Raw genomic sequence first — 23,667 nt, 5'->3', positions numbered from 1 at the left:
CCCAGATAGTGTTTAATGGTTGCGTCTCGGAGCCATTTTGTCTTGGGCGGGGTACTCGCCAGGGTTGCCCGCTGTCTCCTCTTTTATTCGCGTTGGCCCTCGAGCCTCTCTCAGTTTGGATCCGTTGAGGGCCCTCGATGATGGGTATTAAATGGTCTCCACAGTTTGAAGATCGCATTTCCTTACATGCGGACGACAGCTTGCTGTATTTTACCTCCCCCAGGAAATCTTTGGTAGTGCTCTGTGATGTTCTGAACTCCTTCGGTAGAAACTCTGGCTTGGTCATTAACTGGGCGAAATCCTATCTGTACGTTCTTAGTGGCGAGATACCGATCCTACCACCTAACTGTCCTATTCAAATAACCCAGGAGGGATTTAAGTATCTCAGAATTTATGTCTCGATGGACCCCATGGTTCGATACGAAAGGAATCTTCTCCCTCCTTTGACTCGGCTGAAGCGAGATGTTGCGGGCTGGCGGAAACTCCCGTTGTCGATGCTTGGGCGGGCGGCCCTTTTTAAAATGATGTCGCTCCCTCGTTTTCTGTATGCCCTTCAGAACTCGCTTGATATAGTCCCAGCTAGTTATTTTCGTGTGGTGGAGGGTCTACAAAGGAAACTGTTGTGGGACGTTAGACCGCGGATTGCGCTCGCTAAATTAACGCTCCCTTGGTATGATGGGGGCATTGCTCTCCCTGATATTAAGAGATATTATTGGGCTTCACAGTTGGGAGCCATCAATCACGGTATGTACGGCCCGAGTTAAACCCTGGTTTCGCCATGGATAGGTGGCTACTTCCTGGGGGCAATTATTATAGAGCGTTGTACACTAAATCTGTGGAGAGGACTTTCACGGGGCCAACAAAGACGGCTGTGCGGATCTGGCGTGACGCTACAATTTCGTTAGGGTGGAAGGACCATCTGACTTTGGCTACTCTGCTTTTCGGCTCTGACAAGTTTGGTAAACTGTGGAACACTAAAGGGTTTGACAAGTGGGATCTCGTTGGCATCTCCAAGGTGGGTGACCTATGGGTGAAGGGACAGGTGAAATTGTTCGCGACCTTGCAGACCGAGTTTGAATTGGGAGTGACGGAATACTTCCGTTATGCTCAGGTCCGGCACGCGCTGATGTCTGTTTTCACGGAAGGGGAGGTAATTCCGGAGTCTAACCCATTAGAGGATCGTATCTTGGATGTCCATATGCCTGATAGTACCATTTCCCTTGTGTACAAGAAACTGATCAATCACTGGGTTGACCTTCTATCGCAGCTGCGTGATCAGTGGACCCATGACGGCCTTGAGCTTGACGATGAAGACTGGCAGTCCGCGATCTCCTCACCGAAAGAGGTCACGATTCCAGCGCGACTGAGGCTAGTTCAGCTCAAAATACTACATAGGGTCTGTCACGGGTCCCAGTCTGGTCAGGATGGGTTTTTCTGAGGAGGGTGTGTGTCAGCGGGGCTGCGGTCAGTTGGGGACGTTCCTCCATATTATCTGGGAATGTCGGGAAGTGTTTGACTATTGGAGTAGGGTCCATGAGGTGATGCAGGAGGTTACGGGTGTGGCTCTCTTACCGGAGGCTAGACGCTGTTTGTTGAATGTTTGGGAGCCCTCTGATCATAATGTGGCACAGACTCAATGGGTGACTCTTGGGGCCATCATTGCCAAAAGGAACATCGCACAGTTGTGGGGGTACCAGACTCCTCCCACTCTTGAGCTGTGGGTAGAAAGCATGGATTGGTGCATGCTCCGGGAGAAAACGGTGTACTTGGCTCTGGGTCGCCCCTGGAAATGGCATAAAGTGTGGGGTCCTTGGAATCGATATAGAGGGGACATCTGCGTACCACCTGTGGCTGCGGTCCTTGATGTCCCGCTTTCGCCCTAACCCCTTATTGTTACTGATAATTTTTGTAGGATTTCTTCTCCCCACTTCCCTCGTTCCCTACATTGTTTATTGTAATGTTTGATCATATGATGCTCAACCCTTGTAGAGTCCCTACATTCCTATGTTTTGTACATGCCTTTCTTGGTTTTTCAATAAAAAGAAATTTAAAAAAAATGATTCAAATATTCCTCTTTGGTGACTAAAGTACATATTTCATAAATCTGGGGAAGATGGTACTGTGATGGGCAAGGTGGCTTGTATAGACTTTCCCACACAATAATGATGACCTATGGAGATGCTTCTGATGGTAATGGAAAAACTAGGACAACAGTACCTCGCCGAAACCGGTTCAGGATGCTTGTCCAGGGAGGACCTGGCTCGGCAGGTCGGGATGGACTGTTCTCATAAGGAACAGGGTCAAGACTGATTTAAATATGGAAGGATCCAAACTGGGGTGGTGTGGTGAGCAAAAGAATGATGGATTAAACCCAGATCCTTGTGACTGGGGATGAGGGGGTGAATACGTGCATTGCCCAGCATTCTATTCATCCAGTGTTCTTTTGCATTTGTCACCCTGCGTGGTAAGGGTAACCCCTGTTGTGGGTCCCGTGCTCATTGCACCTGTGGAATCAAGCTAGCATGGATGATGAGGGGCGAGTCTCCGAAACTGGTCCCAGGATGCTTGTTTCCGATCCAGGGAGGACCTGGCTTTGCAGTTCAGACTGGACTGTTCCCCCTAAGAAACAGGGTCAAGACTGATTTGCATATGGCTGGGTCCAAACTGGGGTGATTTGGTGAGCAAAAGAATGATGGATTAAACCCAGATCCTTGTGACTGGGGGTGAATGCTTGCATTGTCCAGCATTACATTCATCAATTGTTTCTTTTGCATTTATTACCCAGCACACCTATATCGTACAACATTTTTTTTGGTAACCTTCTCAGTCACTGGAGAAACGTGGTGTCTTGATGCATATTGCAGCGAGTAAGTAATTATCATAAATGGATTGCATGCAGTAGAGTGACATCTGAAGGACTGTCAGTAATCAGCACATGCTGGCAAACTAAGGCAAGAAATCCCATTTTTTTATTCTGTTAAATAGAAATATGCTAAAATGAGCAAAAGAAATGCAGGATGGTGGGGATAGGGAATATAAAAAGTGAGTTTAAAATAGTGTGTTTCCTGACTGAGCTCTTCAGTTTGTTTGACTCAAAGGATACATGTGCAATTCTCTTACTTCAATTCATTACTGTATTTGTAGTAGTGCTCTAAAACTTTTTCAGGAAGTTCACTCATTTAAAGATCTGGGAATATGAAGCGTGGAAAACAGTTCACAAGGGAAGAATAAATGGTTTAGATTCCAATTTCAATGTCATCTGTATGTTGTTGCGCTGTAGGGGGCAAATTAATAGACCTGGACGTAACTAGTAGAGTTTCACTCCATTGAATTCTGTGGAGTTAGAAAAACAATCCGCGATATTCAGCAGAATTCCACGAGAGGGTTGAAATAACCATGTTGCACCGCTCGTGCTATGATTTAATGCCGGGAGCTTGTTCTTCGCTGAAAAATCAGTGCAAATGGTACATCGTGGGTGCGCCAGGATGCGCAGCTTCTCGATTTGGTTTTGCTGTTGCTCTAATCGAATGGCTGCTTTCTGACTGCAAAAGGTCACGACCGCCCATGTTGGCGTAATCTCACCAGGTGCCCACCTAGCAATTGAAAATCACGACAGAAGATGCCAAATCTCAATCACCATTTTTGACCTGCGTGTGAGCAAAAACTCCTCCACGCCATGGTTGGCAGTATTTGGATGGAACTCTGTGTTACAAGCATAAGCGGAATATATTGCCAACCCCAACAAATTATATATCAATCTACCAAGGATTTGTAATGCACAGCAAATCATCTGTGAGGGTCTTTAGGCACTGGAGTTGCTGCATGCTTCGTGGGTCTCTGTTCATTCGAATGACCAGGTCTTGAGTTCTTTTCTGAATTGCTGGAGCGATGGGGTGGTCCCGAGGTGCAGGGTAAGGATGTTCCAGACTTAACCTGCCCTTTGCTATTGCTTCAGTGAATCAGAGGGAGGTGTCTGCGAGAAATAGGGAGGCAGATCGTAGTGGTCTGGTTGGTAGGTGGAAGGTCAAGTGTTTTTTGATGTAAACTGGTCCTTAGCTATGCAGTGCTTTGTATGCTTGGGTCAATATCTTGAACTGGAATCTCTTCTAGATCGGGAGCCAGTGTAGTTTCTTGAGGTGGGGTGTGATGTGGGTACATCTGGGGAGGTCGCAGATGAGTCTGATTGCTGAGTCTGTATAGGTTGTTGAAGCAGGCAGATGAGACAGTGTTTACCTGTTTCTTCATGGACCGCTTGCTGCCCAAGATGATGCAGATGGTGTGGGGACGTGTTCAGCACACCACCTTGCATCATTCCAGGGAGATGTGTTGTTCCCAAAGATGAGGACATCTGTCTTGTCTGTGTTGAGCTTGAGACAGTTGTCCTACATCCGGCCAGCGAGTTTCATCGTACATCTTCTGTGGAAGTCAGCTCTGATGTTGGAGGGGTCTTCTGGCCCCGAAATGTTGAGCAGGGTGTTGTCTGCATTCGAGATGATGGTGAATCCTTGTGATCTAATGGTGCTGACCAGGGAGGGTTGGGAGTTAGGGGGGGGGGGGTTGTGTACATATTGTACATATTCTAGAGGGTGGGGCTGAGGAATGATCCTTGGGGGATGCTGCAGATGATCTTGGGTTCCGAAATTAAGGGTGGGAGACTGATTCTCTGAGTTCTTCCTGTGATGTATGAGGTGATTTGAGGGCATCTCCGTTGATTCTTATGTGGAGTTTGTTGATCAAGAAGTGATGGGAGATGGTGTCACAGGTGGCTCTGACAGGTCCAAGAGGATGAGGGCTGCTGTTTTTCCACAGTCCGTAAGGCCCTGATGTCATCGGTGGCTGGGATCAGAGCTGTCTCAGTGCTGTGGTTGGCTCAGAATCCGGATAGATAGGGGTCCAAGAGGTTGTTGCATTCAAGGTGTTTGATGAGTTGCTGGCTGATTGCCTTCTCAAAAATCTTAGCAGGAAAGGGGAGCAGGGAGATGGGCCAGTAGTTCTTTGGTTCTGCTTGGTTGGCGGATGGTTTCTTCTGGAGGGACCTTACTTCAGCAAGTTTCCAGTCCTCTGGGAAGGAGACTGAGGTGATAGATGTGTTCAGGACTTTCATGAGTTCATTCGCAATCCTCTTGCTCCCGAGGTTGAAGACGTGGTGGGGACAGGGTTCCATGGGTGCAACTAAGTGCATGGAGTTAATGATGTAGATTGCGCCTTGAGTTGTGAGAGGGTTCGAGTTGGGTGATCAAGTATTCAGGGTATGTGTTCATGGGTGTGAGCAGGCTGATGCTGTTAGCGGCGGCGGGTAGAGGTTTGAAGTATTCGTAGATTCGTAGTATTCGTAGATGACCAAGATCTTGTTGTTGTAGAAGTGTGATTGGGTATGTCACAGAGGAGATGATGCTGTGCCTGGACGTTGCTGGACTAGAGAACACCTTCATGATGTCAAAGAGCTCCTTGTTGCAGTTTGTACTGGCTTCTATGCAGTCTGATAGGGCTCTTTTCCTTTTGTTCAGGAAGCGCTGCTATGGTATGCTCTCCTTTCTTTTTGCTGGTGCTCCACTTCCTCTCTAGTTGCAAGCAGCTGTGTTTGGTGAATTTCAACTCCACAGTGAACCAGCTGCTCTTCTGGCAGGTTCTTTGGATTTGGCTGGTTTGACAAGGGTGATAGTGTTAGCGATAGCAGCGATCCACTAGGAGAAGTTCTTTGCGGCCTGTTCTGCATTGAATGTTGTGTCTGGGAGTTGAGTGCCTTGTTCCACTTCTGATATTCTTTTGCAGTTTCTACCCGTGGACCTGGGGTATAAGTACGAGCCAGTATACTGCTGGGGGAGGAGGAGTGTATTTTTTGTCATCCAAGCAAGTAGGTACCAAGGTACTCTTCGGCAACCTCCTAGTATGTATGTATGTACGTCATGTGTTCCTTTTTCCAAATCTGTGCATCAGCAAACATCCCTGTTTCCTATTTGCCTGAAATATGTCTTAATAGCACAGATTTCCAAAGGCACATATTTGGTAAGCAAAAAAAGTGCGTACCATTTACTATGCACCCTAAATAGGAACACTCCATTTTTAATAGTTTTTAATTGAGTGGTTTAAAATTAAAGGCTCGCTTTCTAATTTACTATTTGACCACATTGGAAATAGTAAAATTACTGATTCCTTAGTGTAATATCTTTGCCGGCGTTTGTCTAAAAGGTCATGCGATATTTTGTCCCCTGAAGTGAGTTTCATTCCTTAAGTTTCAGAAAATTTTCAAAAACTGTTTTATCTGATTGTCCCCTTTCTCTAGAATGCCATTACTTTTATGATGATGTGGCCCTACCTTATATTACTACTTTAAAAAATATTTTGGGAATTATGTTTTTTGGAATTCATTTTTATTTTTCTGGCTCCTGATTTATTTTCAATAGTTTTCAATAAAAGCAGCTCTTTGTAGAAAGATTTGAGAGGATACTTACTTAAGATTTTTTGTAGGGCATGCTAAGTGTGTGCATTGGTTTATGTTAATGTTAATGAGATTTATAAAAGTGCAGGAATACCTAATGGTGTCTTGGCACTGAGGACCACAACAAACCAGCTGTATGCCTAGCCCTGGAACAGCCAGGTTTTCAGGTTTCTCCTGAAGCCAATAAGGGAACTAGCGTTCCTAAGCTCAGGTGGAAGAGAGTTCCAAAGTTTAAACATTCCGTAATGAAAACCACGGCCACCCCACTGTAAAGTCTGAGTTCTGGGCACTGCCAAGAGTCTTGCATCCATTGACCGAAGAGGTCTAGTTAGTTGGTACCACACAAAAAGATTCTGAAGAAAAGATAGACCTGAATGGTGCAAGGCCTTATAGGCTAGACACAGCGCCTTGAATTTAATGCGCTGAGGTACCGGCAGCCAGTGCAAGTCACGGATTTCATTGGATACCGTTTTATGCCTGGGAAGATTAAGTAATAGGTGTGCTGCAGAGTTTTGCACCATCTGGAGCTTTTTTAGACACACCTTTTGGGCATTCAGGTATAGCCCATTGCAGTATTCCAGTTTGGATTGGATAAGAGATGTGACTACTGTTTCCTAGTGTCCGCAGGGATGTAGGGAAGAACCTTCCTTATTTTCTTAATAAGAAATAAAACAGCTGATACAATAGCATTAGTCTGTTGACGGAGTGTTAATCTATTGTCAACCAGTACCTCCAGATTCTTGACTTTAGCCGCAGGTTTAGGATGGGCACCTCATCACTGCCCGCCACCACAGAATGTCCAGGTAGGCTGCATATTGCCAAAAATCAAGACTTCCGTCTTATCGGAATTAAGTTTGAGGCAGTGCGTGCTCATCCATTTGTTAATCGCCCTCATGCAGTTTTGAAACTGCTGGAAAGGAGAGGTTTGATGTTTGTATGCAGCTACCACAATCTGGGTGTCCTCGGCATATGATGTCAAGCTTAATCAAAATTCCCGAATCAGTGGGGCCAGTTCTGAGACGTAGATGTTGAACAAAACAGGGCTCAGCAAACTGCCCTGAGGAACTCCACATGGTAGAACGTAGGGGGCTGAATTGATGCCATCAAGTGACACAGTTTATATCCGATCCTTTAGGAAAGAGGACGGCAGTGCCAAATCCATTCCATCCACTCCCAACTTTTTCAACCGATGTTGCAAGAGAGCATGATCAACCATATCGAAAGCGTTGGATCGAAGAGCACAAGAGCGGCTGTGCCTCCTCCATCCATCACCGCTCTGATTTCTTTGGTTGTTTTAATGAACGCAGTTTCTTTACTATGTTCCTTACGGAAACCAAACTGGGAATGATCCAACAAACTGTTCTCACTGATGAATTGTGACAGTTGAGTGTTCATGATCTTGACCACAATCTTGGCTGGTATAGGTTGTCGGGCAATGGGTCGATAGTTCAAATGATTGGTAGCATCTAATGTCAGCTTTTTTAATAAGGGAATGTTGGACGTCTCCTTCCAGCTGATGGGAAGGATGCCTGACACAAACATCAGGTTGAAAATTTCCGCAATCCCGGGACTCACCAAGTCCACCAATTCTTTAAGAAGAACTGGTGGGCATGGATTCAGTTATGTACTTTCCCACTGCTGCCGAAGAAACGGGGGAAAAACTCAACAAGGTAAGTCTTGAAAGTATTGGGCTGGGTCATAAAAACAATAATGTCAGACCTGTTCTATAAATATTCAGATTCTCTTGGAATACATTTAGAATAGCGATATATGTTCTCAGGGGTGTGGAATTTAATAAAATATCTACTTGTCCATGGGGCAGATTGCTTCATAAATCTACTTGTCCGGTAACAAAATCCACTTGTCAGTTTGGTGCCATGTAAGCAGCAATCTGATTATATAAGAGCTCTGATATAGCCTCTCTGATTATGCCAGGGATCATACCATAGTAGTGTTTGAATACTTGCAGTCCCCTTATGTTGCCACGTTTCCGCAGATCTACATACTGGGGCTGAAGGTAGTGGTAAGCAATAGTTCCCGTGTTAGAATGCCTTTTTAAGTCTGTGCAAACCTTCTAGCATGTTTTAAGGGTTTTCAACAACTCTTCTCTAATCTTTTCCCTTACTTGGAAATGTTGTAACTTTACTCCTGACAATGACAGACGTAAAACTTCTTCCAGAGTTGAGAAAAAAGTGGTTGGAGGGAAAGTGAACTTGGAAACACTCAGATTTTTGCATGAGCAAATCTACACATGCATATTTGCTCATGCTAAAATGCAGTTCACAAATATTTTCTAGGAATACTATTTCTTGTACAACTTCTGTAAATTCTTGGGAATTCAAGAAAGCCGTATAGCTACACTTAATGCAAGGACATATACCATTGGTGCATTTTTGAGACTTTCTTTAATATTAGGGCCCCAAATTTGGTCTGGCGTTGACCATGACCTTCTGTGTTTATTAAAATTCTATCACTCTCTCTGAATCGGCTGGCTTCACTGTGAGTGACAGCATTCTGTTCTTTCACAAGGATCATATCGGCACACAAAGTTGTTTTGTTCAGTGCCAGTAACTAATGTGGCAGTGTGTGCTTTTTGAGACCAAAAATAATTTTTGCTTTTGCCAGTGTTTGTTTTAATGGTGAGGGCCCAGCATCTTCTACACCAATAAGGTTTTAAAAAACCATGCCAAAAACAAGTCACACATTGACAATCTGACCACCAATTTCAGACCTACTTGCTTTGCCAATTCTTGCTTATTTTGTTTCCCATAATCTTATTGAAACTGGTTACACTGATTTTCACTTATTACACTGATTTTTATGACTATTTTTGGGAAACACTAACATGCATCAGCACGTTACTAAATGATACTGCAAAGAAACGGTACCTGAAATTTTAAAGTAGTTTAGCTAAATGTTTCTTTCCTGCTTTCATTTTTTTGATCAACATTTTATTTTGGAAGGAAAGACTCCTCAATCTTGCTTTCAAGCTTCTCCAAATATTTGCATTGAATCAGAGAGCATTATGGGAGCATTATACATAGCCTCATATTGCTAAACTTTGAACATGTGCACACATTTTTATACTGGAACCACTGTCAGTAGTGCAGTCAGAGCTTACAACATTTACTTGGAGCGCTCACACTAAAAATAAAGGCTTTCAATTAATGAACAGTAAATACAAGTTTGAACAGCATTAACCTATGGACAAAAATATTACCCTAACTACAGACAGTGCCCTTCCCTGATCCATATTGTGGTACTGCAAACCGGCATCCTATGGGTTTGTGCTGCAGGGGGTTTGGCCTACTTGTCCTAAGAACATAATAAACATGAAAACTTGTTGGCCTTGAGCCCAAACATTATGTCCTGGGCATCAGGCTATAGGAATTCCACATCCCTGCTGTTCTGTTCATGGAGGCCGCATGCAGAACATTTTGATTTTCACTATTCATGGTATCGAGACAAATTAGAATAATTGTTTGACCAGAAACCCTAGTTTGCAGACCATGGCTCTTTTTTTTTTTTGTTGAAATCTTAAAACTTCTGTGCTCCTGTTTGTATTATTTCTGTCTACATTGGGCCCACTTGGTAATATTGCATGTCACCTTTTGCCTGCCCATATATTTCACTCACTACTACCAAGTATTCATCCGAGGTAATAATTGCACCCCATGACAAAACGTTCTGATGACAGATAGCATACACTTTCAGTTTAAAGAATTTATCAGGTCATTTGTTTCTTTCACAACCATTACATCCAGATATAGAAATACCAATAGTCTTTATTTGTATGCTCCAACCATGTCACTACAAAGTTGTGTGATGGGCTGGTGTATCAGTCACTGTAACAGCAAACATATCTGTGGGTAAGCTGGTGAATTATCCTTTATAGGCAACCTCGAGTGAAAAATTTCTACCTGCGACTTTCAGGGAAGCTCAACGAGCAGTGCGCCTAAATGTACGCAGCCTTTAAGCATGTTTGAAAAATATATGGCCGTACTGCCAGATAAGTTGGGTACTCTTGCTTTTTTGCTCCTATACTGAATTTATGTTTAATATGGCTAAGAGTGATTCACATTTTATAGATCTAGTTTATATATGCTTCTCTGTAACTTATTCTGTTCAATTATTTTAGGTGCCATATGAAACCCTGAATAAACGCTTCAGGGCAGCACAAAAGAATATTGACCGGGAGACGAGCCACGTTACTATGGTTGTAGCTGAACTGGAGAAGACCTTAAGTAGCTGTCCAGCTGTGGACTCTGTTGTTAGTCTTCTTGATGGCGTTGTGGAAAAGCTTAGTGTCTTGAAAAGAAAGGTAATACTGTTTTTGAATCTTTGACTCATAAATTGTCACATGTTTCCATCTTGCTATTGGGTCTCAAATTGTATTCAATTTGCTTAGAAACCATTCTAAGTAAAAATAGATTCATTAGCTCGGCCTGCCACTGTCTGCCTCCCTCTGTTCTCCACAGACCAGTGAGAAGGCAAGTAGAGAAACACGCTGCAGTACCTTCTTCTGCCTTCTTCCTTGACTACCCTGGGTCTGTAGATGTCAAGATGTAGCATACCCAAACGTATCAATTGTGGTAGAGCTGCTGTCATGTGTGATGTCTGTTTCTCAGATGCCTGTTCCTACTGTCTGAGAGCATGAAAGTTCAGCACATGGAGGGACGTGGCGAGAATGGCACAACACTATACATACATTTGTATTTCCGGACGTGAATTGCTGGGTTGAGGGAGGTTGGAGAAAATGGGTGGAAATCTAATAGTTAAACAAAAAAAAAGAAAATACTTGGGGAGTCACCCTCCAGGAGATGAGAGGATGGTAGGAATCAGTGTTTGTGGGCAGACAGTATCAACAGTGTGTTCATTTTACGTACAGCTGCCCTGGAGGTCGCTCCTCATACTTTTTTTTTGCTTCTCCATAAAAGCAATTTATTTTGATGGAAGTAAGAAGTGTTTAATAACATATACAGCATAAAATTGTACATGAGTATAAATGAACAAGCAGATGTTTTCCGACTTGAATTTACTTTAGCTTTGCTTTTGTTGTCTATGATGAGGCAGGGGCGGTGGGTGACATTTGAAAGTGGTGGGGCGCAAAGTGATTTGCATACTGCACCGTAGCAAGCGAGCGAGCCCGAACCCCAAAAGGGGGGTTTGGAGGGATAACCCCCCCCCCCCCAAGAAAATTTTGAAAAAAAAGAAGAAAAATCGTGCATTTTCAAGCAAATTTGAGAAAGCAGGAAGGTTAATAAAGCAATTGTGAAAGTGCAGTTATTACATTAGTAGATGGCATAACATAGGTAGCTGCTTATTCAGTATAACCACAGAGCTTCATACATTCCGTCCTATTACGCTCAGGTGCTGAATTCAGACTACAAGACTTTCATGAAAATCTCAGCTCTAAGAGAAGAAGAAGTTGCACAGCAGTTGGGAAACAGCCTTCACAAAGCATTAGGAAAATGAAAGGCAATTACTTGAAAGCAAACTGAAAGCAATGCATCAAGTAGTAACTTAAAGCAATGCATCCAGCAATACAGTGTATGCAGTCAAACATACAAAAGTAAACTAAAGCAAGAGTGAACCTGTGAACCTTCAATTTGAAAGCAGGGTGTTAGTCAACAGGCCAGTCACATACATTTAAACTGAATAAGAGTACACTTCAGCATGCAGGCACCAACATAAAAGCATCAAGCAAGTCAAAAAATGAAAGCAATACATCCAGCAAACTAGACAGTGACTCAAAAAGTAAACTGAAGCAAGTGCACACTGAAAGGAATGCGCAGTCATAAGTCAGAAAACCAGTCACCCAGAAAACCAGACCAGCACACCAAAGCATCCCACCCCTGATTGGATGGCAGCTGTGCTCTTTGGGTCACCCCTCAGTTTTTTGGCAGGGTTGAGCACCCCCCAGTTTTACGCCCTCTGCGTCTGAAGGGGAGACAGGCAAAAGGGGTCATAATGGGACATCTGGCACAGCCACTTTGTAATCGAGGTCACCCACCCAGCTCAAGACTGAGTTACAGGCTGATCTTAAATCTTTAAACAACCACAAGGGTCTCCAGCTAGTTGGTTCTTGAGCCAAAAGAGTCCTCAGCTCACTGGTAATCTTTACATCGAGCCTGAGATGACATGACAATGTCCCTTAATCCGGAGCAACTGTGGGGACTGGTCTGGGTCCGGATCTGACTTGGTACGAGCAGGATACAAGAAGTAAAGGGTAGGTGGTAACCCACTTCAAGTGAAGGAGCTGTAAGGAACCTAAGCGTACTGGTGTTCATACCACTTACAGGGCAGCTCTGGCTTTCTCAGGGTGGGTGTCAGCTGTGTGATGAAACCAGCATGTGAAGCAGTTACCTCAAACAAACTAAAACCAATGCACTCATCAAGACAAGGAGTTACATGAAATCAAATAGAAAACCACCATCAAGCCAGGTAGTCACCTAAAGGCAAATTGAAGTGACTGCACACTATGGGAAGTGCACTTCACCAGCCAGCCTATTACAATAAAGGAAAATAAAAGCAATGCTCCCAGTAAACAAGACAACATAAATTGAAAATGTTTCCCCGCAGGACCAACAGTCACAAAAAGTAAAGAAACAGAACAAAGTCAGAGGCACTCCAGGAATCCAGGTAGTCACACAAAATCATAACTGATTGAGCAAACTGTGTACTGAAAACTATTGCAAATAAGACAATTATATCAGAACAAACTAGTCACAGGGAAATAAACGCATGCACCCATCAAGCCGTGCATCACAAGTCGGCAAACGGAATCGAATTAAACCAGCAATACTTGGTGTCACTCAAAAGCAAGTATAAAGTGCACTTCAGCAAGCAGGTCAGCCACATTAACAGGAGACTTTCGAGGATACACCCCTAAAAGTCATAGAATCAGTTGCAAAAAAAACAAATGCACTCCAGCAACATAGGAAGTCGAATGAACACCACTGTACATAGCAGCACTGTACATAACGCACACATTACACAGAGACTAGCAATCATGTGTGTGTAAAACAGTGTATGGGACATGTTATATAAGACAAACGTGGCTGACTGCTTCGTCTGCGTTCTCCCACATTGCCCTGTCCCTTTTCTCCACACACCCCAAAAAGCCCAGCTCCTTTTTCTTTTCTCGTTTTCCTCTTCATACATTTATTTAGGTTTTATTATGGCGAGGTCTCGATTTTCCTTCCTATTGCTCTACTGGCTGCCTTCCTCAACTCTTTGTGAAGCCAAGCCCTCCATGTCACCCCTTCTTACTTTCAGGGTTACCTCTACCTTTTTCCCCTAAAGCTTAATGAACGCATGCTCTCCCTATAACCATAACTGATGCCCGTCTCCCTTTGCCATTGACACAAGGTCTCCTTTCCATGGACCACTCTATCCATCTCATCACTTAAACCACTGCCCTCTCCGTTAAGGCCCATGTCTCCATCTCACCACGAATGCTCCTCAGAGGCGTGATAAAAACGGTGCCCACTCCCCTCCCGGAACACGATGAGGAGCTGCCGAGTCTCCCATGTCTCCAAATATATTCAGTGGCCTTGGGCAGGAAGCCCCGCACTCCATGAAGCGTAGCAGGGGCCTGCCTGACGCCCCGGTCTTCCTTTCTCTATTAATGCCCGTCTCCCTCTTACAGTGCCCCCGTCGCCTTCTCTCTCCGCTGACGTCCTGTCTTCCTTCTACCATTAACTTTCCCGTCTCCCTCCTACTGTTAACACCTTTCCCACTCACTAGTCACGCCCTGCCTGCTTCTCGCTCCCCATAACTGCCCTGATGCCTCTCTCACCACCACTAATGGCCCTGCTGCTTCTCTCTCACCATTAATCGCCCTGCTACTTCTCTCTCACCATTAATCGCCCTGCTGCTTCTCTCTCACCATTAATCGCCCTGATGCTTCTCTCTCACCATTAACGCCCCTGTTGCCTGAAAGCGTCATTATTACCAGGACGAACCTGTGGCTTGAGTGGACTCCAGAGATTCTGAGTTCAGCAAGAGGCTTCAGCTCTTAAGAGTCATAGCCCTTTCCCACCCTCTGAATAGGAGTAAATGCCATACGACACTCTGCACATTTGTATATACTATAGCAATATGCACATATAGTCTTTTCAATCCATTCCAAATTACTATCATAAAGTTATAGGCTGACCTGACAATTCGCATCCCAGCACACCTGTGGAAACAGCCGTACGTACTGCGCTTCTACTGGAGGTGTGAACGAATTTACGTAGGGAGTGTTGTTGTCCACATTTCCACGGAACACCTATAATGAGAGCACAGACAATCACTTTATGTTGCCCTAAATTTTCATTTAAAGAGTTGCAGCATGTCTCAATCTTCACTGATGGCTAAATATCCTGCCTCTGTGTATTGTCCTCCCTGCCCTGGCTGCACCCCTCTGACCCACACCTGCCCCCTGCTTACACCCCCTGCCCTGGCTGTACACCTCTGACTGCAGCATAGCTCTCCCCTCTACCCCGCCCCCTGCTTGCACCCCTGTCCTGCTGCACCCCTCGGACTGAAGCACAGCTCTCCCCTCCACCCCCGCCCCCCCAGCTTGCCCCCTGTGCTGGTGTACTCTTCGGACTGTAGCACACCTCTCCCCTCTACCCTCTGACCCCCCCTGCTTACACCCCCTGTCCTGGCTGTAACCCTCGGACTGCAGTACAGCCCTCCCCACACCCCACCCCCCTGCTTGCCCTCCCTGCCCTGGCTGCACCCTTCAGACTGCAGTATAGTCCACCCCCCTGCTTGGCCCGCCTGCTTGCCCCCCTTTCCTGGCTGCACCCCTCGGACTGAAGCACAGCTCTTCCCTCCACCCCGTCCCCCTAATTGCCCTCCCTGCCCTGGCTGCACCCCTGTGACCCACACCTGCCCCCTGCTTACACCCCCTGCCCTGGCTGTACACCTCTGACTGCAGCACAGCTCTCCCCTCTACCCTGTCCCCATGCTTGCACCCCTGTCCTGCTGCACCCCTTGGACTGAAGCACAGCTCTCCCCTCCACCCCTGCCCCCCCGCTTGCCCCCTGTGCTGGTTTACTCTTCGGACTGTAGCACACCTCTCCCCTCTACCCTCCGACCCCCCTGCTTACACCCCCTGTCCTGGCTGTACCCCTCGGACTGCAGTACAGCCCTCCCCACACCCCACCCCCCTGCTTGCCCTCCCTGCCTGGCTGCACCCTTCAGACTGCCACTGTCACTTGCGCCACCCAGTTACCTCCTCACAGAAACGGGAGGATCAAAGTAGCCTGCCTGAAGGCTCCTGCTCGCCCATTGCCAGCACGACGATCGAGGCCGTGCTGAGGACGACGGAGGTCACCCAGCGCATGACCCGGCCCCAGGAGAGAAGCCCCGGCAGGTGCCCACATACTGCCGCAGCTGCAGCCCGTACTAGCCAGCCCGTACCAGCCAGCCCTACTGCGAGAGCTCAGTGCGAGAAACAGCAAATAGACATACGAGGAGGCTCCATGACTAGCAAGGGACAGCCATGCTTCTGGACCCTCAAAGTCATCCCGCCCTGAGGTGTCCACGGGCGATTCCGCCTGCCACTCCTACACCGGGAGGCACGATACGCCTGGTCCCTGCACCGGTACCACCGCAACAACTGGCACTCACCTCTGCACCCCCAATGCGAGGGTAGAAGGGTAGGAGGCAACACGGTGCCGCGGCCTGGTGGGATGGTAGCGCTCTGAGTCCCAGCCTCCCTGCTGCTGCACCCCTAGCAGTGACTCAACGCCTGCAGCCCAGACGAAGAGAAAGATCGGCGCCCGGCTGTACCGGCACAGTCAGGGCACCAACAGGAGTCTGTTTTCCCTGCATCCGCACCCCGGATGCCTACCACACCAGCAGAGCTGCTCCAGTCAGTGCTTTTCCCCGCAAGAGCTCACGGTTCTGGGAAAAAAAGAGAAAACCGTCCTACCTTCGCTGTGCAACTCACACCGCAAGCAGAGTCCTGGGCACCTGCCCAGTGCCCACAGAATACCCCTGAGAGATAGCATGGCCGGCCGCCGGCAGCATGGGAAACTCCAGTCGCAGCGTGTGCGTCGACAGTGTGTGCGCCACCCCCCGCGCGGCATTCAATGATGGCTGCTGCGTGCTGGTGGACCAGCCAATCCTGGCGCTGGGAGGGCACATTTGCTGCTCGCCCTGTCGCCCTTTGAAAACCCGGGCTGTGGCACTGGCAGCAGGCGAACAAGTACCCCCCTGGGTCCCGCTGGGGAACTTAGTGCGCATGCTTGAGATAGTTTCCAACAAACCCAAGCATGCGCACAGCGCACTACGGTCTGCCTGAGTGTCACTCAAGCTGCAGGCCCCCCCCCCGCACAATTCCCGGCGGTGGGCTGAGGGCGGAGGCTGATTGTTGAAATGTATTTAAAAAATGTATAGATAGGATTGCGGCCGCGATGCGGGTCCATTGTGGCTGGTGGGGCTACGCCGCTACGCCCCAATGGACGCACCGCTGCTGGACTTAGGCATAGTTAACACAGCCTTTGGCCTACAACCCTGGGGCCGGCCGCGATTTGCAGAATCTTAGTATCAGTTAACAACACAGCCTTTCAGCTGGCAACCCGGGGGTCCAGCGGCGTATCTTCAGTAACGCTACAGTAATATATTGTGATTATACGGAGCCAGCTGAGTGCTACTTCACATGCAACTTCATTTTTGGGGGGTGTGTAGCCCCTTTTTGTTGAACATTCAGAACAGTAAACCTATGAACTCCTGGGCAATTCTACACTCTGACACCCTTTGTGTGTAGCATGGTGTATGTGCATTAAATACTGGCTTATTCCGTTGAGCAGTGTAGGTGACCTATGAGACATGTGGCAACAAGGGCGAATCGAATAAGGCAATGGTAATCTATACCTCCACTGCTTCCCCCTCAATACTCAATAGGTAGTCAGTCAAGTAACACCAATAGTTCTTTGAACACGAGCTTCTGGGCAGTTCCTCTTCATACGTTAGCAGCGTGTCCTTACAATACGTCAGGTCCGTTAGTCATGCCTTAGTGTCTGGGGCCTGTTTCCCTTCCCAACACCTAGATACTTGTCGTTTCGCAAGTAATAGCGCTACAGCACAAAACTTCCGCTTCCCCGCTCTAACATTGGGTAAGAGACCCAATAGACAATTTTTTATAGTACACTCCACCTCGATCCCCACCATTTTACTCAAAGTGGCTGTGATCGCACCCCAATACGTGTTTATCTTTTGACAGTACCAAGCTAAATGGACAAAATCCGCCCCATCGTATCCACAACGTCTACACCTGGCATCCTCACGTAACCCATATCTATGCAACCGTCGCGGTGTATGGTAATTAATAATTATGGTATGTTTGATGTAGGTATTTGAGATGTGTAATACGCAGGTTTCCATTTGAAGTGAGCAGTTTGAGGAGCGTGCAAGCAATAGACCATTCACGCTCTGTAAGCGCTTCCGGTAATGAGTTGTTCCATCTCTGCAGGGCCCTGTCAGCGTTGTGTGGAAGTTCACTTTGTGCCACCTTGTATAATCTAGAGACCAGATGGGATGTGTTCGATGAAGTTATTATGAATTGTAGTGACTGCAAAGTTGGCGGTTCTACTGGGTAGTTTGGGTATAGTTCCTGAATCGCCTTCTATAATCTAAAGTGTGTGAATCTGAAAAGTAGTGTTGGGTTACTTACATAGGTCAGATCATCGGCTTTGCGAAAATTCCCTTTGAGATATAGATCCCCAAATGTGTCTATTCCTATGTTTTTCAGTATGTCCATCCCAACTTTTTCGTTAGTCACCGATATGTTCGGGTGGAAGTGCAGTGGGAGTGCCGGGGCATATAACGGTAGCTTGTGAGTCATCCTCCCCAGTGTTCTCCATGCGTGCGCAGTGGTATCAACCGTGTTGATATCTTTTGAGTGTAGCGGCGGGCGTTTATGCGTTAGTATCGCCGTCAAGGGAATCGGTGCTGCATCACCCTCTTCCACCGCCGTATGCGTGAGATACGGGGTGGGATGATACCAGTGTGACGCGTATTGGGCCTGTGCACACAGATAGTAGAGTCGAAAGTCCGGCACACAAAACCCCCCCTTTCATAGGGCAGCGTTAATGTGTGTAGGTCTATGCGTGCCTGTTTACCCGCCCATATAAGCTTGAGTACTAGGGATGTTATGTGCGTAAAGATTGCTTTAGGCGGCGTGATCGGTATGTTATTGAATAAATACAACAGCTTCGGGAGGACACTCATCTTGACGATTGCAATTCTGTCCGCCAAGGACAACGGTAGTTGTATCCATCTTGCTACTTTTCCTTCCAGCTCTGCAATCACCCTACCATAGTTTGTCCTGATCACTTCTTCGGGGTCCCGGCTGTACCATATTCCCAGGTAGCGCGTGGGGTCAGTCTGCCAGTCCAGTGGAAAGTCAGGTGAATGCGGCGCGGTGGAATCCGTGAGTGGGATGATTAGTGATTTCTCCCAGTTAATCTGTAGCCCAGAATGGCGTCCGAATTTCACATACTCAGGCAGTAATGGGCTAAGATTCTGTTCAGCGTCCCGCACATAGAGAAGCATGTCATCCGCATACAGCGAAATATGCAGGGGCCTCCCGGGGAAATGCAGAGCTGAATGATTATGTGTGTCTAATTATGCACGCGAGTGGTTCCAGGGCCAAGGCAAATATTAAAGGCGACAACGGACACCCCTGTCTAGTCCCTCTCGCAATATCAAAAGGTGCCAACATATATCCATTTACTCTCACTCTTGCTACTGGCTTCGTATACAGAAGAGACACCCAGGAGATATACCGTGCCGGAAATCCCATCCTCTGCAATATCGTGAATATGTAGGACCATTCGATGGAGTCGAACGCTTTGGCTGCGTCAAGCATGACGGCAGCCGCTTTTGTCTGGCGGTTGAGGTAGTGAGATAGTGCAAATAGCGCTCTCGTATTGTGGGATGTGGCTCGCGTCGGGATGAACCCCGCCTGATCCGGAAGGATCAAGTTCGTCATTAGGGGCTGCAATCGCTCAGCTAAGAGTTTCGCTAGAATTTTGGAGTCCACAATTAAAAGGGACAGGGGACGATATGATTCGCAGAGTTCTGGTTGCTTACCAGGCTTTAGGAGAGTAATAATCACCGCCTCTCGTAGCGACGGCGGTAGTTCCTTCTGGTCAAAGGCCGCGCCATACATCTCAACCATGTGAGGGGCAAGGATATCAACAAATGTTTTATACAATTCACAGGTGTAGCCATCAGGCCCCGGTGCTTTCCCGTTTGGTAATGCATGTATAATGGCGGTCACCTCTTCTACTGTAATCTGTTGTGCCAGGTATTCGCGCTGGTTGTCGGACAACCACGCTATAGCTATGTCATGTAGGTAGTCACGTGTTTCCTGAGGTGGAGCAGGTAGTTGGGAAGTGTACAAATCTGCATAGTTGCGGACAAAGCTGTCAAGTATGCCCGCCGGTTGCATATGCAAAACGCCGTCCCTGTCTTGCACCTGTGTGATCAACTGCGACCCCCTCCCATTACATATTTTCCTCGCTAACATCCTGCCGGGTCTGCCGCCCTCCCCAAACTGTCTGGCTAGCGGTCGTTTGTTCACATATTTCAGTTCGTCCTCCCCATATGTTTGATGTTCTATGAGGATAAGCTTAATTTTCCCCAGAAGTTCTACATTACCAGTATGTGCGTACTCCTTCTCTAGGACTGAGATCTCATGTTCAAGCCTGGTTATCTGCGCCCTTATATCTTTAAGTATTCCAGCTGTCGTGCTAATGCAAGTGCCCCTTAGCGTTGCCTTAAATGCCTCCCATAGTAAGCATGGGTCTTCAACTGAGCCCTCATTCAACTGGAAGTATTCCTTTATTGCTTTCGTTATGGTAGTAACGTATAAGGGGTCTAACAGTGCCCGTGCATTAAAGTGCCAACTGAATGGAGGGGGTATGTAGTGTGGTATCTGTAGTGTAAGTTCCACTGGATTGTGATCGGACAGCGTGCGTGGGAGTGTCAGGATCTGTGTAGCCCATAGCACAGCGCTATCTGTCCCCAGCCAGTAATCTATCCTCGACCAGCTGCCGTGTGACATGTTAACATGTGTCGCACCCGGTGTTGATGGGTGATTGACTCTCCAAATATCTTTGAGTGCAAGTTCTACCAGTATGTCTCCCAGCTGTCCCTGGCTTTCTTGTGTGGTTCCATGGATGTAATAGAACGATCTACAGTGTCACGCAATGCTACATTAAAATCCCCTCCCCAGAGTATCGTCGTATCAGTAAATTCCAGCAAGTGATCCCACAATTCCTGAAAAAATTCCGGGGAATCAACATTCGGCCCAAACACATTTACTATCGTTACCTCTTGCCCTCTCAACACTCCCGACACTATTACATATCTTCCATTTTTATCGACAATTGTATGTGCGATTCTGTAATCCGTGCCCTTCTTGATCAGTGTCATGACCTCTCTGGAATAGGATGAATATGCTGCCGAATGGGTCGACTCTGCCCAGCGTGTGCCAATAGGTCTATGCACTTTAGGGTCCATGTGCGTCTCTTGAAGCAATGCTATGTCTATGTGGTGCCTATCAAGACAAGCAAATATTTGTCTGACCTTTTTGGGATTAGTGAGGCCTCTCACATTCCACGTTAGTAGTTTCAGACTATTTCTACTCATATTTACACCACAACATACTGTTTGCGCCACGTGCAGCCACCCCCGCCCTTCAGTTTCAGCTTAACATTACACAGTACCATGATGGTGGATATCAAACTGTTAGCAATGTCCACGTTCCGGTATGCAGCAGTGCATCTCGATCGCCCAGATAGTTCCAAAAACAACAAACCCCAACGTCCCCAGTACCCACCCACTCCAGCAACCCAATTCTGCTGAAGCCATTGTACCCATAGAACTGGAAATGTCAACATAACTCGTCGGGGACTGCCCTAGTGGAGGTCCGCCGAGGACGCATTACTCCATCCTAGTGAAAGGATGTGGGCGAAGTTGTGTTCTGTAATCAGACCGCCTGGGCCCTGAGGCAACACCAGTCTCATTGCATGTCTCTGGAGCGATAGGCGTTCAGAACAGTCTTATAGATAGTGATATGCATTATGTAGCTTGTCCTAAAGGTTCACAGTGGTTGTGTACTGCAGCACAGCAATAAAGTCTATACTCTGACAGCTTGTAACGTTCTGCTGCCTTGCGTACAATATTGAGTTTCTCCAAAAGTGGCCAAGCCGTGCCTCACCCCTACATGAAACTCATATCACACATTGTCTCACTATATACTTCATATAGTACGGTTAGGAGGCACATGTCAGGTAGCGCAGTTCATGCGGAGTCTCGCTTTACCCTCCTACCACCGTAGAACTGTCATTTGGGCAAGTACAGCGCAGTGCTCATCAGAAGGTCTTACCTTTAATCTGACTCGGTGTGTCTGTCTTTGCGATTGGACAGTTTACCTTTGGCAACCGCTGTTTTGATGAAATCCATTGCAGCTTTCGGGGTCGATAAGAAAATCGGTTTGTCCTCCCACGTGATCTGCAGGCGAGCGGGGTACATCATGGCATACGGGATCTGCAAATCTCGAAGTTTGGCTTTAACCTCGTGGAACTCTTTGCGTGCCTGTTGTACTGCAACCGTGAAGTCTGGAAAGAATTCAAGTTTGTTTCCCTGATGGTGGATCTCACCTTTTTCCCTCGCCAGCCTGATCACGGTGTCCCTGTCGCGGTAATTCAGGACTCTGGCCACTATCGGTCTGGGCCAAACAAATCTTTGCATAGTTGTTCCACTTAGGTCTCCATTCGGCCTGTGTTGGTTGATTCTGGCAAACCTGAAATACGTATGTTGTTACGTCTCGACCTGGCTTCCAACTCCTCAGCCTTGGCTTTGATCACTTCAAGGACTTTCTCCATTCCTGTGCATTTGGCCGTCGTGGTTCTCGATTCGTCCTCCACCGTCGAGATCCTGTTTTCGGCCATGTCCAACCGTTCGCCCTGCTTGTCGAGTTTAGCCGCCATACTGTCCCCTCGGCCCGTCAAATGATCAAGTTTGCCATTTATATCCTGAAGATTAGCTTGTATGGATTTCAATATGTTTTCCATGACACTACCATCTTGGGAGTCAGTTTCGGGGTCTTCCTCTGCAGCACCAGTCTGGTTTTTTGGCGTCTTCCACGTCTCAAACGTTAGTTTGGGCTGTTGTTTATCTGGTTTGCCCATTGTGTGCAAAGGGGGGTTGCTGAGCCGGCACCACCTCGAGTCTCCCGCCTCTTTGATCTTTGTGCAGCGTTAGGATCCGGAAGGAGGGAATGCCACGCCGACTCCTCATACGTAGCAAAGACAACCGGAATGCGTCTTGTGGTTGCTTAGTAGCGGTGCCCTAGCCTTGCATCAGGGTGTCGCCGAATGTCACTCCAAATAAAAAGCAGGCACCGGCACCGGCAGTTGAGGCACACCACCCCAGGTCTCTTCACGCTGTGCCGGTAGTGCGTGTTGCTACCCTCACTTCCATGGAAGGGGGCGATCGGCATCAGCAGCAGCACCCTCAGACACCCCTCCGTTCCTGTGGTGGGATAGAGTCGGTAGTAGCCGCCTGTGAGGGGGTCCGGTGTGAAACGTCTGATAATCCGAGACCTGTGCTCTCTTTACGAGGTCTCCCACCGCATGCAGGCAGCAATATAGCACTTGTTTATCCCCATGTGGTTTGCAGGGCTAAAAGGCAGCAAGCACCTCGCCTCCCAGTGAGCAGATATTCCCCCTGTGTCCAGGCACGTTTGAGGCGCGTTCCGGTCTCCCTGATGGATGGGCGCCGCCATGTTTCTTCCCGCCGATTCTCGGCAGTTAGTGACCGACCAAAGGACAGTGGGGGGGGGGGGGATCGCCGTTGTTAATGGCGCTGCTGTATTGTCCCGTTTGTGGAGTCCGATTTTAGACAGTGCCCCTTCCCACGCTAACGGTCCCTGAACATGCAAAATGCGGCCCGCACCATTAACTTAAACGCCGTCACGGACATTCGTGCCCAGCGGTGTACTGTGACGTCACATCAGCCCCATACCTCCATTGTCGCCTTTGCCTGCCCGCAGTTCTGTGCCGGTCTGTCCAGGTATTCAGCATATGGAGCACCCGCTGTGAGCAAGTGCCCCTTCTGCAGCCCCAACGTCCAGTGAGGTCGCTCTCTCTCGGCGGTGCCAGCACGCTCAGTCTGCAGTCATTGGTAGCCGAGTGTAGTCCACCATACTGGGTCGC

The 23,667-nt window shown here is 47.5% G+C and overlaps 1 protein-coding gene across 1 annotated transcript in view; it reads left to right on the top strand.

Moving 5' to 3' along the window:
• Window positions 1-23,667, top strand: part of MAEA (macrophage erythroblast attacher, E3 ubiquitin ligase) — a 497,771-nt gene that overhangs the window by 76,884 nt on the left and 397,220 nt on the right. Inside the window, exon 2 of the mRNA XM_086964234.1 lies at window positions 10,578-10,760. Coding sequence (XP_086820360.1) covers window positions 10,578-10,760 — 183 coding nt within the window. The remainder of the gene's footprint in view (window positions 1-10,577; window positions 10,761-23,667) is intronic.

The sequence above is a fragment of the Lissotriton vulgaris genome, chromosome 3_2 (genome assembly GCF_964263255.1).
Source record: "Lissotriton vulgaris chromosome 3_2, aLisVul1.2, whole genome shotgun sequence".
NCBI classification, from domain to species: Eukaryota; Metazoa; Chordata; class Amphibia; order Caudata; family Salamandridae; genus Lissotriton; species Lissotriton vulgaris.
This window is presented reverse-complemented; position numbering and strand designations above follow the sequence as displayed.